This window comes from Stegostoma tigrinum, chromosome 13 (genome assembly GCF_030684315.1).
Source record: "Stegostoma tigrinum isolate sSteTig4 chromosome 13, sSteTig4.hap1, whole genome shotgun sequence".
NCBI classification, from domain to species: domain Eukaryota; kingdom Metazoa; phylum Chordata; class Chondrichthyes; order Orectolobiformes; family Stegostomatidae; genus Stegostoma; species Stegostoma tigrinum.
This window is the reverse complement of record NC_081366.1, coordinates 8,679,731-8,697,151: the sequence shown is the minus strand read 5'-3', so window position 1 is coordinate 8,697,151 and position 17,421 is coordinate 8,679,731. Positions and strand designations below refer to the sequence as shown.

The 17,421-nt window shown below is 44.9% G+C and overlaps 1 protein-coding gene across 2 annotated transcripts in view; it reads right to left on the bottom strand.

Moving 5' to 3' along the window:
• anxa6 (annexin A6) overlaps positions 1–16,329 on the bottom strand; it is a 98,695-nt gene extending 82,366 nt beyond the window's left edge. For both annotated transcript variants that reach the window (XM_059650551.1, XM_059650552.1), the window contains exons 1-2: positions 16,208–16,329; positions 10,066–10,120 (exon numbers count right to left, since the gene is read on the bottom strand). In XM_059650551.1, the coding sequence (XP_059506534.1) occupies positions 10,066–10,086 (21 nt within the window). In that variant the 5' untranslated portion in view covers positions 10,087–10,120; positions 16,208–16,329. The remainder of the gene's footprint in view (positions 1–10,065; positions 10,121–16,207) is intronic.
• Positions 16,330–17,421: the final 1,092 nt, after the last annotated feature.

The following is a 17,421-nucleotide window of genomic DNA, read 5'->3' as shown; positions in this document are numbered from 1 at the left end:
GATCACCCAAGGGCAGGAGTCGTTTTCCTATGATTGTTGGCCAAAAGGGTTCAGATGAATGATTGATCTGAGGCAAGCTACCTGTCTGAGAATTACAACCAGGAGCAGAGGAGAGCTGCTTTCTCAGATGGGAGCGAGCAGAAGGGCACAGGGAAGAGCTCTCTAACTGCCCAGAGAGAGAAAGCAGGTAGCTACCTCAACGTCTTAAAATGAAACCAATCCAGTCCGTGCCAACACAAACTGTTATCAAATTGTACACTCTCCTTGTCTGCATAGCTAATGCATTGTATCCAAACTGCTGTTTCTCAAACTATCAAACAATTAGAGCCAGAGAGTCATACAGCATGGAAACTGGCCCTTTGGCCCAAATTGTCGATGCCAGCCAAGTATCCTAAACTGAACTAGTCCAGCATTTGGTCCTTATTCCTCTAAACCCTTCCTATTCATGTACCCATCCAAATGCCTTTTAAATGTTGTAATTGTACCAGCTTCCACCACTTCCTCTGGCAGCTCATTCCATACACGCCCCACCCTCTGTGAGAAAAAGTTGCCCCTCAGGTCACTTTTAAATCTTGCCCCTCTCACCTTAAATAGATGCCCCGTAGTTTTGGAATCCCCTACCCTGGGATTTATTAATAACATGTCAACTGCCTATATGAGATAATGGTGACCACAAACTTCTTAAAGTCAACACCTAGCTGTTTAAACAGCGGACAGGGGCATTTCGATTAAAGAGAGATGTATTATTAATTACTCAGAGGGCAATTTCAAGCCATGAATCCAGTCGCACATCCTCTCACCTCACCTCCACAGTAAAGGAGCTACGCTGACAGCCAAGGAGCATAACCGTGGGCAGAAAACCTCCTGAACTATTCACCTATCATCCCTGAAACCACCATCTGCACATGGAACATTTTACAATCTTTTAGTTTTAAAAAAAGACCATAAATGCTCCAAAGGATTCTGGAACCTTAAATGTCTTTTACACACTTACTCCATGCCAGGCAGTCACTACTTCTAGTAAGAGACAATCTAACATTATCCCCTGGCATTCAATGGTGTTAACATCACTGAATTCCCCACTATCAACATTCCGAAGGTTAGTGCAGAAACTCAGTTGGACTCATCATATAAACACTGACTACAAAAGCAGATCAGAAACTAGGAATATTGCAGTGAGGAACTCATCTCCTGACTCCCCAAAGCCTGTCCATCACCTACAAGGCACAAGTCAGGACTGGGATGGAATACACCCCATTTTCCTAAATGAGTGCAGCCCCAACAACTCTCAAGAAGCTCAACACCATCCAGCACAAAGCAGCTGCTTGATTGGCACTACATCCACAAGCGTTCACTCCCTCCACCATCAACACTCAGCAGCAGCAGTGTTTAGAACAAAGAACAAAGAAAATTACAGCATAGGACACGCTCTTCAACCCTCCAAGCATGTGCCGATCCAGATCCTCTGTCTAAACTTGTCACCTATTTTCCAAGGATCTGTATCCCTCTGCTCCCTGCCCATTCACATATCTGTCTAGATACATCTTAAATGACGCTATCATGCCCACCTCTACCACATCTGCTGGCAACGCGTTCCAGGCACCCACCACCATCTGTGTAAAGAGCTTTCCATGCATATCTCCCTTAAACTTTCCTCTTCTCACCGTGAAATCATGACCCCTAGTAATTGAGCCCCCCCAGGCTGGGAAAATGCTTCTTGCTATCCACCCTGTCTATACCTCTCATGACTTTTTAGACCTCAATCGGGTTCCCCCTCAACCTCCGTCTTTCTAATGTAAATAATCCTAATCTACTCAATCTCTCTTCATAGCTAGCACCCTCCATAACATGGAAACATTCTGGTGGACCTCCTCTACACCCTCTCCAAAGCGTCCACATCCTTTTGGTAATGTGGCAACCAGAACTGTACACAGTACTCCAAATGTGGTCGAACCAAAGCCCTATACAACTGCAACATGACCTGCCAACTCTTGTACTCAATACCCTGCCCAATGAAGGAAGGCATGCCATATGCCTTCTTGACCACTCTATCGACCTGCATTACCACCTTCAGGGTACAATGGACCTGAATACCCAGATCTTTCTATGTATCAATTTCCCCCAAGGCTTTTCCATTTACCATATAGTTCACTCTTGAAGTGGATTGGATTGAACTCCACCTGCCATTTCTCTGCCCAGCTCTCCAATCTATCTATATTCTGCTGCATTCTCCAACAATCCCCTTCACTCTCTGCTACTCCACCAATCTTAGTGTCATCTACAAACTTGCTAATCAGACTCCAGATCATTTACGTATAACACAAACATCAGTGGTCCCAACACGGATCCCTGTGGAACACCACTGGTCACAATTCTCCAATTTGAGAAACTCCCTTCCACTACAACTCTGTCTCCTGTTGCCTAGCCAGTTTTTTTATCCATCTAGCTAGTGCACCTTGGACCCCATGCAACTTCACTTTCTCCGTCAGCCTACCATGGGGAACCTTATTAAATGCCTTACCTGAAGTCCATGTATATGACATCTACAGCCTTTCCCCCATCTATCATCGTTGTCACTTCCTCAAAGAATTCTATCTAGTTGGTAGTTAATATCTACAGGACACACTGCACAAATTCAAAGATCCTTAGACAGCACCTACCAAACCCATGATCATTTCTGTCAAGAAATACAAGGGCAGCATATACATGGGAACACCACCAACTACAAGAATCCCCCCACCCCAAGCCACTCACCATCCTGACTTGGAAATATATATGTTGCTGGGTCAAAGTCCTGGAATTCCCTCCCAAAAGGCATCGTAGGTTTGCCTACAGCATGTGCACTGCAGCAGTTCAAGAAAGCAGCTCACCACCACCTTCTCAAGGGGTAATTCGGGCAATAATTCCCGATGTTCCTTGAATGAATAAACATGTTTTTATATCTGACAGATTTGCTGTTATAACACACAGTGCTTCAAAAGGTCACAGACAGGTTGGGAATCAATGAGCTCACTGCACAATCACATGTTCTAAGGTCAACAGCTAAAATAAATGCTCTTTGTTTGTTCAGAGTAACCACTGAAATTACAACGCATACAAAATTGGTGCCATAAAATTCCAAAGTATTTTAGCAAGCTCAGTCAAATTCTCCTCCCCCATCCATGGGTCTTGAGATATGTTTCTGAAGTGGCTTCTGTGATTCCCATAGAGGGACTGACTCCAACAACTGAAAGAACTTGCATTTCTATAGTGCCTTTTACAACATCATGGCCTTCTGAGACTTTGTGCAGCCCATGAAATATATTTTGAATCGTAGCCCCTGTTGCAAAGTAGGAAACACACCAACCAATATGCGCACAGCAAGCTCAGCAATACAATGCTGAACTGACTGGATAATCTATCTTTTCAGGGGTGCTTTTGAGACATACATTATCCTCTGCCGTCAGTTTAAGGCTCACTCCAGAGAGCAGAGCACCTACCCTAGGGAAACAGACCCTGTGCAGTGTGGAGGGAGTGCAGCAGAATCAGAGGTGCTGACTTTCAACTGAAACATGATAGGAGGGGTGAAAATAAACAAGGCGATACAGTCATAGAGCTGCACAGCACTGAAACAGACCCTTTGGTCCAACTCGTCCATGCCGACCAGATATTCTAAACTCATTTACCCATTTGCCAGCATTTGGTCCATATTCCTCTAAATCCAGATGCCATTTAAAAATTATACCACTCCCTCTGGTAGATCATTCCATACACACCTCACACTCTGCATGAAAAAGATGCCTCTCAGGTCCCTTTTAAATCTTTCCCAACTCACCTTAAACCTATGCCCCTCTAGTTTTGGGACTCTACCGCCTTAGCAAAAAGGACCTTCACTATTCAGGCCACCCCTCATGATTTTATAAACCTCTGTTAGGTCACCCCTCAGCTTTCAATGCTCCAGGGAAAATAGACCATTCAGTCTCTCCCTATAGTTCAAATGCTCCAATCTGGGCAACATCCTTGTTAATCTTTTCTGCACCTGTCTAGTCTCACAGCATCCTTCCTGCAGCAAAGAGACTAAAACTTAATGCAGTATTCCAAAAGTGGTCTAATCAATGTCCTGTACAGCTACAACATGACCTCCCATCTCCTACAGTCAATGCACTGACCAATGAAGGTAAGTATACCAAATGTCCTCCTCACCACCCTATCTACATGCAACTCCACTTTCATGCAATTATACACCTGCACCCCTAGGTCCTGTTGTTCAACAACTCTCCCCAGTGCCCTACCATTAACTGTGCAAGTCCTGCCCTGGCTCGCCTTACCGAAAATGCAACATCTCACACTTACCTAAATTAAACTCCATCTACAACTCCTTAGCCCATTGATCCAACTGATCAAGATCCCGTTGAACTCAGATAAACTTTTTCACCCTCCACTACACCATCTGTTTTGGTGTCATCTGCAAATTTAGTAACCACACCTCCTATATTCACATCCAAATGATTAATATGGCAGAAAGGAGATACTCATTTCCTGGCATCAGCTGTCTCCACTCTAACAACGGGCTGTTAGCTCAGTTTGTTGGATGCTGTTTGTAACGATTCCATTCCTGCACTGGCTGAGGTCACAATGATGGTCCTGCCCTTTTGTCCTCAGGTTAAAAGAATAGAGACAGCTTCATTTTGTATCTAACCCTGTCCTGGGAGTATTTGATAGAGACAGTGTCGAGGAGCTTTACATTCAGTTTAAAAGGAACTGTTTTATTTTCAGTTTCAATGACTAGAAGCTACATGAATTTACACACAGGACCCTATCCTTTGCAGAGAAAAGGAATAATCCATCAATTGTATGTTTCTCACTGACCACTGGAATCTGGAATGTGTCAACCCTGCTGCATAGCAATGCCCTGAACAATCAGGGCCATCCTGCCTGGTCTGAGTATTGCAATTAAGATTGACAGTTAAAAGGTTCAGACCTGAAAAGTCAGCTTTCCTCCTCCTCTGATGCTGCCTGGCCTGCTGTGTTCCTCCAGCTCCACACCTTGTTATCTAAGATTGACAGTTAACAGTTTTGTGGATTTACGAAGGGGAACTCGTGCTTGACTAATCTTCTGGAATTATTTGAGGATGTAACTATGAAGATGGACAAGGGAGAACCAGTGGATGTAGTGTACCTGGACTTTCAGAAAGCCTAGTCCCACATAGGAGATTGGTGAGCAAAATTAGGACACATGGTATTTGGGGCAAAATACTGGCTTGAATTGAAAATTGGCAGGCTGACAGGAAGCAAAGAGTAATGATAAACGGGTCCGTTTCAGAATGGCAGGCAGTGACCAGTGGCATTCCACAAGGTTCGGTGCTGGGACCGCAGCTGTTTACAATATACATTAATGATAGAGATGAAGGCATTAAAAGTAATATTAGCAAATTGGCTGATGACACAAAGCTGGGGGCAGGGTGAAATGTGAGGAGGATGTTATGAGAATACAGGGTGACTTGGACAGGCTAATTGAGTGGACAGATGCATGGCAGATGCAGTTTAATGTGGATAAATGTGAGGTTATCCACTTTGGTGGCAAGAACAGGAAGGCAGATTACTATCTAAATGGAGTCAAGTTAGGTAAAGGGGAAGCACAACGAGATCTAGGTGTTCTTGTACATCAGTCGGTGAAAGCAAGCATGCAGGTACAGCAGGCAGTGAAGAAAGCTAATGGCATGCTGGCCTTCATCACAAGAGGAATTGAGTATAGGAGCAAAGAGGTCCTTCTGCAGCTGTACAGGGTCCTGGTGAGACCGTACCTGGAGTATTGTGTGCAGTTTTAGTCTCCAAATTTGAGGAAGGACATTCTGGCTATTGAGGCAGTGCAGCGTAAGTTCACAAGGTCAATTCCCGGAACGATGGGACTATCGTATGTTGAAAGATTGGAGCGACTGGGCTTGTATACACTTGAGTTTAGAAGGATGAGAGGGAATCTGATTGAGACGTATAAGATAATTAAAGGATTGGATACTCTGGAGGCAGGAAGCATGTTTCCGCTGATGGGGGAGTCTAGAACCAGAGGACATAGTTTAAAAATAAGGGGTAGGCCATTTAGAACAGAATTGAGGAAAAGCGTCTTCACCCAGAGAGTGGTGGATATATGGAATGCTCTGCCCCAGAAGGCAGTGGAGGCCAAGTCTCTGGATACTTTCAAGAAAGAGATGGACAGAGCTCTTAAAGATAGTGGAATCAAGGGTTATGGGGATAAGGCAAGAACAGGATACTGATTGTGGATGATCAGCCATGATCGTAATGAACGGTGATGCTGGCTCGAAGGGCCAAATGGCCTACTCCTGCACCTATTGCCAGAACAGTTTCTGCTGCACTACTATGCTAAACATGGTCCAACCAATCAGGAGCCACTATTCATGCAGTATAAATTGGCATTCCCTTTCTCAGTTTGTTTTCTTCTAGTCCTGAGCAGCACAAGATAAGGAGCTTCATCTTCATACATCCCGTTTACATTCGGGATGACTCATGCATGTGTTTACATGACCAGCTCTAATGAGAATGCCATCCTGACTCAAAACATTAACTTTGATTCCATCCACAGACACAGTCTGAACTTCTGAGTAATTAACCTTTTCTCTTCTAATTTAACACACAATGTTCTTTTATCTTACTAATTTATTCAAATTTGGTTTAGCTTGCCAAATCACAGAACCCCTATAGTGCAGAAATAGGCCATTTGGGCCATCGAGGTCCACCAACCCTCCTGAGAACATCCCACCCAAACCCACATCATACCCCATCCCTATAACCCTGCATTTCCCATGGTTAATCCACCAAATAAATCATGTGGATGTGAATAAAGGAGGTTTGGTTAGTAAGTTTGCAGATGACAGCAAAACAGGTGGTACAGCAGGCAGTGAAGCAGCTTATCTCAGAGTACAACAGGACCTTGATCAAATGGGCCAAGGAGTGGGAGAGGGATAACAGAGTGTGGAGCTGGATGAACACAGCAGGCCAAGCAGCATCTCAGCAGCACAAAAGCTGACGTTTTGGTCCTAGACCCTTCATCAGAGACGGGGATGGGGAGAGGGTTCTGAAATAAATAGGGAGAGAGGGGGAGGCGGACCGAAGATGGATAGAGGAGAGGATAGGTGGAGAGGGAGAGGGAGTTTACTTTAATGAATGTACATAGTTGGACATTACAGGGCCATTTAGCATGGTCAATCTTGCATTTCTTTGGACTGTGGGAGGAAACCAGAACACCAGTAGAAAAACAACACAGACACGGGGAGAATGTGCAAAGTCCACACAGTCACTGGAGGCTGGAATCGAACCTGGGTCCCTGGTGCTGTGAGGCAGCAATGTAACCACTGACAATACATGAGCTCAGTCTGATCATTCTGTTAGCTGCAACCTGTACATTGTTTCAGAAGTTGACAGCTGAACACACTATCCACTTAATCACTGCCACAGCACAGAAAGAGGCCGTTTGGTCCGCAGTGTTTGTGCCAGGCAAATAAACCAGCTGCCCTTTCTAACCCAGCATCTGGTCAGTGACCTTGTGGATGTCAGCGCCCTGGCTGCAAATCCTGGTCCCTTCTCAGCGAGTTCAGGGATTTATTCCAAATCACCCCCAAAATAGGCAGCGAATTCCTGGTGCCCACCTATGTCCAGGTAGGAATATTTTTCCGCACCTTCCCTCTGATCCTTCCAACCAATCACCTTCCATCTGTGATAGTAGGAACTGCAGACGCCGGAGAATCTGAGATAACAAGGTATGGAGCTGGACAAACACAGCAGGCCAAGAAGCATCAGAGGAGCAGGGAGAAGCCCATTTCTGAAGGGTCTAAGCCCGAAACGTCAGCTTTCCTGTTCCTCCGACGTTGCTTGGCCTCCTGTGTTCATCCAGCTCTACACCTTGTTACCTTACATCTGTGATTGGGCTCTCCAACACTCACAGCGTAACCCATCCTCGTCAGAAGCTAAAGCAATGAAAATCCCTTCCTCTGGAGCACCTTTCTAAAAAAAAAGTCTAACCTAAATGCTAGCTCCTCCCTGGTGTATCTCACTCTCTCCTGGCAAGCACAGAAGCACCTTCTCTTTAATTACGGCTCAGCTTGAGAACTGCAACACAACGAGCCTGCATTAGACACCCCTGAAACCAGAACAACATAATCCAACACACAAATGATTCAACATCTCTCACTATGCAAACAAAAAATCAGCTTGTCTGATGATTATCAGGCACTGAGCTGACTGGTTATTCAGTCAGAGACAGTAGGAACTGCAGATGCTGGAGAATCTGAGATAACAAGGTGTAGAGCTGGATGAACACAGCAGGCCAAGCAGCATCAGAGGAGCAGGAAGGCTGACATTTCAGGCCTAGACCCTTCTTCAGTCAATTTGCTAATGCATGGCCTATCAGCTAAAATTGACTCTACACTTTATTACCTATGCCTCTCCTTTGGTCCCTCCCGAGATCAAATCTGAAAGTCACTTAGAGAATCACAGTAAAACATGACAATTGATTGTTTAACGCACAGCCCAAGGCTTGTCAGAGACTAAAGCAGTCAGTCTGTACACAAGGGCAGATGTGGCAGGTGACTATGGGCTGATAACATTTCAGCTACTCAAATACCGCACAACAGTGATCTCAATCTCATGACTATCTCCCAGCAAGTTAATATCCAATCGTGTTCCCTTGACAAGCAGTCACATTGCCAGTGAGAAACGGCCTACAGCCAACAATTTTGGCATTCCCATATACCAAGCCACTTCAGCAGCTAAAAGGGTGGGAACATTACGGGTCAGTTAAGGTTTTCTCACGTTTTCACAGCCACAGCTCAGCGCTGCAGGGGGTAGTCATTGTGTGATCGATACAAAGTAAAGCTCCCTCTACACTGTCTCCATCAAACACTCTCGGGACGGCACCAAACCCCCTGATGTTACCCCAGTCCTGAGAGTGTTTGACAGGGTCAGTGTAGAGGGAGCTTTACTTCTTATCAAACTCAATGCTGTTCCAGAATAAAGCTCCCTCTACATTGTCCCCAGACAGTCCCAGGTCAGGGACAGTATGGTGTTTAGATACAGAGTAAAGCTTCCTCTATGCTTTTCAACTGAAATTAAAGCTCCCTCCACACTGTCCCCATCAAAAGCTCCCAGAACAGGTATAAATACAGGATTAAATACAGAGCAATTTCCCTCTCTATACTGTCCCCATCAAATAGTTGCAGGACAGCACAGGGTTAGATACAGAGGAAAGCTCCCTCAACACAATTTAACTCTGCAGTGATTACTGACATTTACCACCAAGCTCCATACACCTCATTTCTCTTCCCATGATTTAATCACTATTCATTGGTGTCTCCCACAGCTTTCTCTAACCTTCAATATTTAGTTACTTTTGTTAAGTGAAATAAGCAAAATTGTGTGATGTCAGTTGGTTCAATATTTGCTGTGTACTTGAGCAGAAGAATTCAAGATATTGCCACTATTGTACCTTTGGAATCTGGCTGACAGCTTTCGCACAGCAAGATCCCACTAACAGCAATGCAAGAACGACGCGCATAGACCTGTTTCAGTGATGTTGGCCGAGGTTGAGCTAATTACCCAGACCCACCAGAGACAACATCCCCAGCACTTCCCACTGATTCTCTGATCAACATCGCTGGAGTGGCGGGGAATCAATTATCTGGTCACTTCTGTCTGTGGGATCTTCCTGTGCACTAACTGGGTCCGGTTTCCTCTGTTACAACGGTCAGCACACTTGCAAAATCATCGGCTGTGGAGCGATTCCTGATGCCCTGAAGTTGTGAAAGGGGCTATGCAAAGATGATGGCTCGGTAGGCTGAGGGGGGGCGGGGGGGTGGTGGTGGGGGGCTGAGCTCCCTTTCCCCTCAGCCTCCATTGAGTTGACTCATGCGCAGCGCAAGAAACACACAGAAACATAGGAAACTAGGAGCAGGAGTAGGCCATTCAGCCCCTCGAGCCTGCTCCACCGTTCAAAATGATCATGGCTGATCATCCAACTCAAGCTCCTGATCCTGCCTTCTTCCCACAACCTTTGATTCCTGAAGATGCCCACGTTACCTTTCCTTTGGCAGACATCATTTGTTATCCAGATCCGATATCGAATCCAAACAACCTACAGAGGCAACAAAGAGAATAAGGAATTATTTATGGCCGTGATAAAGGCCGAAAGACTCACGCTGATCCATGGCTATAGGTGTTTCTCTACAGTCTATTGTGAGCCACATCACTAATTGGCATTGTATATCATTTCTCATGTAAATATGATCAGAAAAAACAACAGAAGCATCAAACATCTGGTGTGACTGTTCATTTGAATCGTTAATTTAATCACCTTTCCTAAAGTGATTACGATAATTAAATATACAAGATCCAGGCAGCAAGAGGGTTTCTACAGTCATATCGGGTTATTGATTTCAGACTATGATTCAAACCACTGCATTGGGAAGGCGCCTGGTTCTTGTAGTAAAGTACATTCTCGGGAGTGATGACTCATGCAGCATAAAACCAGTAGCAAGCAGGAAATGTGTGAGAATAACTAAAATAAGCCAAAGAAATGTGGGCGCTGGAGATTTGTTGCTGGGGTATCTGAGAGGGTCCAGGCAGAATCCGTGTGTGAGGGAGACAGCGTTAGAAAGCAGTTCCGGTGAATAGTCACCGGACTCGAGGGGTTAACTCTGCTTTCTCCCCACGGATTCCCCCGTCTGGAGCGCACCCGTTTCTGTCTCAGGCAGCCCAGCATTCAGCATCCACTCCAGGGAGTCAACCTCCAGCAGGGTCACAGCTTACTGTAGGTACCATCTTTCTGAGGAGACCTAAGCCAGGACCCTGTCTGCATGGGTGGGAAAGGCCCCATGGCACTCTACTAGGACATGTGGGCCACTCGACATCGCAGACTGTACCTTGCCATTCACCAAAGTCCAAAATAGATTATGAAATTAACATCATACTGTAGGAACTTGCTCTGTGAAAAACTGGCTGGCATTCCTACATTGTAACAATGATGTGCTTCAAAAGTACTTCATTGGTGTGTACAGACAGCACAGTGTGGAGCTGGAGGAACACAGCAGGCCAGGCAGCATCAGAGGAACAGGGCCTGAGGAAGGGTCCGAACGCGAAATGTCAACTTTCCTGCTCCTCTGCTGCTGCTATGCTCCTCCAGCTGTTATCTCTGACTCCAGCATCGGCAGTTCATGCTGTCTCTGATTGGTTGTATAGTTCTTTGGGAGGGTGTGCAGTGCGCCATAGCACGTAGGTTCCTTCATATTCTCTCTGGGGCTACTCTTGCAAGTCTCTCGGACACAGTAAAGTAGGAAAAATGTAGTTATAGTCACAGAGTCATAGAGATATACAGAATTGAAACAGACCGTTTGGTCCAACTTATCTGCACCAACCAGATATTCCAAATTAATCCAGTCCCATTTGCGAGCATTTGGCCCAGATCCCTCTAAACCCTTCCTATTCATGTCCCCATTCAGATACCCTTTCAATGTTGTAATTGTTCCGGCCTCCACAACCTATTGTGGCAGCTCGTTACATACACACACCACCCTCTGCATGAAAACAAGTTGCCCCTGAGGTTCCTTTTAAGTCTTTCCCCCCTGACCTTAGACCTATGCCCTCTAGTTTTGGACACCCCTGCCCTGGGAAAGAGACCTTGGCTGTTCACCCTATCCATGTCCCTCATGACTTTATAAACTTCTATAAGGTCACCCCTCAGCCTCTGACACTCCGGAGAAAATAGCCCCAGTCGATTCAACGTCTCCCTCTCGCTCAAAGCCCGCAGTCCTGGCAACATCCTTGTAAAGAAACAAAGTGTGAAGCTGGATGAACACAGCATGCTCCTGAGATGCTGCTTGGCCTGCTGTGCTCATCCAGCTCCACACTTTGTTATCTTGGATTCTCCAGCATCTACAGTTCCCATTATCTCTACACATCCTTGTAAATCTTTTCTGAACTTTTTCAAGTTTAAATATATCTTTTCCATAGCGGAGAGAGCAGAAGTGTACACAGTGTTCCAAATTGGTCTCACCAATGTCCCTGAAGTTCACTGTGCTTGAGGCCTAACAATACTGGGCTGAGCTTCTGAAATTAAACTCACATCTCACTTCAACTCATGCCCTGGTCTCATTAGATATGAGCCAAGGTGAACACAGAAAGCATCAGATAAGGTGCCATGTCAAAGCTACTGTGGAAAATGAAAGCTTGTGGTGTGGGTGAAGCAGACTGGCACAGACAGAGATTGGCAGGCTAACAGGAAGCACAGAGTGCGAATAAATGGACCATTTTCAGGTTGGCAGGATGTCACAAGTGGAGTGTCACAGGGGTCAGTGCTGAGGCCTCAACTCTTGACAATTTATGGAAACAGTTTGGATAAAGTGAGCAAAGGCACAGTAATTAGATTTTGCTGTTGACACAAAGATAGGGAGGAAAGGGAGTTGTGGAGATTGGCATAAGAAGCCACCAAACAGATTTAGATTAGTTAAGTGAGAGGGTTAAGTGGAGAGTAATGTGGAAAGATGTCAAATTCTCCTTTATGTCAGGAAAAACAGGGCGGAAACACATTATCTCAAGAACGAAGGGCTGTAGAGCTCTGAGATACTGAGAGATCTGGCTGGCCAGAACACGAAGCACAGAAGGTTATGCTGTAGTTACAGGAAAGTTAACAGAACCTTATGTTTTATTGTGAAGGGAACTGGATACAAGGGTAGGGAGGGTGTGTTTCCGTTACACAGGGGACTGGCGAGACTGCACCCGCAGCACTGTGTACAGTACTGGTCACTGTACTTATGGAAAGATGTTAATGTGTCAGAAGGAGATCACAGGAGGTTTACCAGACTAATACCCAAAATAAGCAAATTGCCTTTTGAGGTAAGGCTAGAGCTAAGCCTGCATCTTCTGGAGTTTAGAAGAGTCGGAGGTGATTTGATTGAAGCATATATAAAAGAGATTATAGTGCAGTTTGTTGATCGGCATAGACCTGATGGGCTGAAGGGCCTGTTTCTATGCTATTAGACTCTATATAGAGGATCAAGGACTTGACTGGATGAATGTGGAAAGGACGATTCCTCTTGTGGGAGAATCTAGAACCAGGGGTTGGAGTTTAAAAACAAGGTGACACCGACTGGAGATGGACATGGAGATTTATCTTTTCTCTCTCAGAGGCTTAAGAGTCTTTGGAATTGCCTCTGTACAGGACAGGATCTTTAAATATTTTTAAGGGAGAGACAGAGAAAGGGATGAAAGATTATCAGGGCTATGCAGGAATGGGGGTTAAAATCTGATCAGCCATGATCCTATCGAATGGTAGAGCAGACTCGAAGGGCCAAATGGCCTGCTCTGTTTTGTAGACTTTGGGTGGAAATTTCCAAGCGCCCATTCAGCTCTTCCTAACCAAGGTAAATTACAGGATAATTTCTCATTGTCATCAGTTAATACGTTCTGGCCGTGCATTGAAGCCAGTGATAGTAACTGCAAGCCACAAGTTTCAGTCACAGATTGCCCCAGATTAAAATTCAGAAGCACAGAACTCCCATTAAACCAGCACAGACAGTACCTGGTAGGATGGGCTAAAGTCAGCATCGTCCCTGATGAACTGCTTTCTTGTTACAGTGTCAACTGGCGGTGGTTTAGGTAAGGGGAGAGATAGAGCAGGCAGCCCTGGAGCTCAGTTGGTTGGTCTACTGCTTTACAATGCAGCGTCACCAATAGCATTGGTTTGATTCCCACATCAGCTCAGGTCCCCAGGAATGTCTGGGTGAACAGACCACCATCTGCCTTTCCTCTAATGAGGGAAGATGCACATTCATCAACCAAGAGCATGGGTTTAAACGAAAGGAAAATAGCTGCATCTCTGTAGCATCTTTCTCAATCTTAGGATGCCCCAAAGTCCTTTACAGTTATGAATTGGTTTTGAGACATAGTCACTGTTGTGTAGGAGGAAGAAACTCAGCAGCATAACTGCACACACGGTCTAACAAATAGGTAGTGCAGAACTCACTTAGTACTGCACTGGGGATATCAGCCAGATCTGCGTGAACTCACAACTTTGCTGAGTGACAAAAGCTACTCACTGAGCAGCAATGCACATTGTAGTTAGATGACTAACAAACACTGAAATTGCTGCAGAAACACAGAAAGTGAGCCTACACTGGGGTATGTTGCTGGATTAATCATTCTCTGGGGATTTAATTCTCTGGGGAATGTGGGTTCAAATTCCAGCCCTGGAATTGAAGTTCAATGAATAAATCTGGAGTATAAAGCCACAAGCTATCATTGACCATTCTAAATGTGGTTCATTAATGTTCAGGACATTTGCTTTCCCCTCAGGTACAGACGTTTACCCCTCACTTGGATTGTCAACTGAAATACAGAAACACATTGACAAGACGCACTGCAGAAATTCACCAAAGATCCTCAATCAGCACCTTCCAAACCCACGACCACTTCCATCTTGAAGGACAGGGGCAGCAGCTACATGGGAACACCACCCCCTGCAAGTTCCCTCCGAGCCACTCACCATTCCGATCTCGGAAATATATTGCCGTTCCCTCACTGTCACTGGGTCACAATCCGACACTTCCTCCCCTGAGGGCACTGTGGGTCTAATTACAGCAGGTAGACCGCAGCAGTTCAAGAAGGCAGCTCACCACCACCTTCTCAAGGGGGCAATAAATGCTGCCCCAGCCACGATGCCCATGTCACTTGAGTGAATTTTTAAAAAATGAGTTTGCAGAACACGTATGAATTAAAATTGAACACTGGTAAAAGAGAAGTTAAGAAATGTTTTAGTTCATGTTTTAAGTTTCTACTCATCTCTCAACTATACTTTGGATCTATATTGTTAAGAAAACAGTACTAAACTATACAACCAACATTTGGAATGATCAACGGTGGCTTTGCACTGCAGTTACTGAAGTGTACTAACAGCACAAATGGAGGGGGAAAGAAATTCTCCCAAACAACATAATTAGGATTACGCATAATTCACATTTGCAACCTGATAATAGCGGTGAATTATAGTCGGAATGTGAATTTGGCCGATGAACAGGAGTAAAAGGAATGTATTCTTTTTAAAAATAAGGACAGGTTTTATTCCGTCCAGCGCCACCATATTAAATGTTGGAGCGAAGCCAAGTTTCCCTCTGCCTTTCCACAAACCAGCCCTTGTACAGTATCCATGTACAGTACAGGCAGTTCAGCAGTTCTTCAATCCAATGTTTCAATTTCTAAATCAAATCGTGCAGCATGAAACAATTTATCAGTGTTTTCTGAGAGGGTGGGTAAGGCAATGCAAATTATTAAAAATAATATGCATCTCCATCCTTTTACTCCTTGTGCATGGGTTAGAGGAACAGGACTCCCAGAGGCTGTAAGATTTATTGACGGAATCTGGCAGCTTGTCAACGAGGCCTCTGCAGTCTTCACGCCCTAAGACTGCAGAACCAGATCCTCACACACATCCAGCCCAGTCTCTGGGCATCATAAAAATCCCAACCAGATAACCATATACACACACACACAAAAACTGATTAAAACCATTTCCAAAACAAGTGGGCTTTTGTGGTTTTAGATTTTTCACTGGAATGAAGATAAATTCTTAGACGTGGTGAACTTAAATCACTTGACTGTCTCCTCATCCAGAAACGGCCCAAGCTGTATTAATTTTAAGACTGATTTACAGTTTTCACAATCCGCATTTCAAACATAAACTGCATATCACAAAATGCCTGGAAACATCTCCTGCTTTTTGAAACAAGGTTCAATGTTTTCGTGATTTGAGCAACAAATGATTGATTTTTTAAAAAAAAATTAATCGCTTCATATTTCTTAATTAATTTCCAAAGCAAATTAAAACAAGCTGTCGCCAGTCCATTGCATTCTGACTAATATTACCCCTCAATTACATTAGTTAGTTTCATGCAATCCTTTCTGCATTAATACTTCAAATGTCAATTCTTTTAAAAACAGATTGATACATTGGGTGAATCTTGTACATTGGACACAATGTATCCTTTTTTTACGAAAAAGGAGATAGAATTTATCCAACTCCTTTTAAGGGAAACTGATTTATCTCTAACCAACTTGATGCAAATATATATTTTCTTTTACAGCACGTCAATACAATGTAAAAGATTGTGGCTACCTTTTCTATCTCAGTTTATGCAAGAGAACTTCGTGCTAAACGCTGTTTGATACTTACCCCTCGGTTGGTCGTGTTAAAACCAACAGTCACTTGGTGCGTGTCTGAGTCTCTGTCTCTCTCCCTGCCAGCTCCCAGGAACAGACCTCCCCTTCCCTGACGTGGCGCAAGGGCGCTGTGGCTGGGATACTGTAGCGTTTCTATTTTAAAAGGACTGCAGGTCCACACGGTCCCCCAAAGGAGTTTGCAATGTTCTATTGCACACATGCTGCAGAGATTCCACGCTTGGGAGGGGCAGGGGAATGCAGGCAAGGAATTAAAATGTGCCGTCCCCAAATCAACTGGGGGTTTTTCCTCTATGGGGAGGGGAGGCTTATGTCTCTCTCGGTCAGTCAGTGCTGCCCACCCAATGCAGATTGACCTTGAGCTGAGTGTGGACAATAGAAAGGATCTTGCTCATTCCAGGAAGGTTTACAAAGCCCTGAGTTTATTGCCTATCCCTAATTGCCCCTGGGAAGGTGGTAGTGAGTTGTCTTGCTGAACTGCTGCAGGCCTTAGGGATATAATGCCATTTGCGAGGGAATTCAAGGATTTTGACTGAGCTGTGTAGTTCCAAGTCAGGATGGTGAGTGGCTTGGAGGGGGAACTAGCAAATAGTGGCATTCCTATGTACCTGCTGCCCTTCGAGCTAGTGGAGGCAGCAGGTGTGGAAGATGCTGCTCGAGGTGTCTTGGTGAGACGCAACGATGCATTTTTAAACTGGAGAGATGGTGAGTGCAGGTGTGTATGCATCCACGTACGAACATGCAAATTAGGAGCAGAAATTGGCAATTTAGCTGCCCCGCCATTCTGTAAAATCACAATCGATTTGATTGAGGCCTTAACTTCACGTTCCTGTCTACCCACTACCCCCTTTCACTCCCTTGTTAGTCAGGAATTGATCTACCTCCTTTGAAGTGTTTAATTAGACTGTTTCAACCACTCTCTGGGGAAGTCCCAAAAACTCTCAATGCCCCGAGAGAAAAGAAAATCACCCCATCTCCAGCCTCAGTGGAAGACACCCCATTTTTTACGGCTGGATATCCCCTAGTCTCTGCCACATGGGACACACCCTGGTCAGACTGTGACTGTGGGTCAGTGTTTATTGCCTGTTGTCCCTTGGGAAGGTGTTGGTGAGCTGCCTTTCTGAACCACTGCAGTCTGTGTGTTGTAAGTTGACCCACAATGCCCTTAGGTAGGGAATTCCAGGATTTTGATCCAGCGACAGTGAAGTA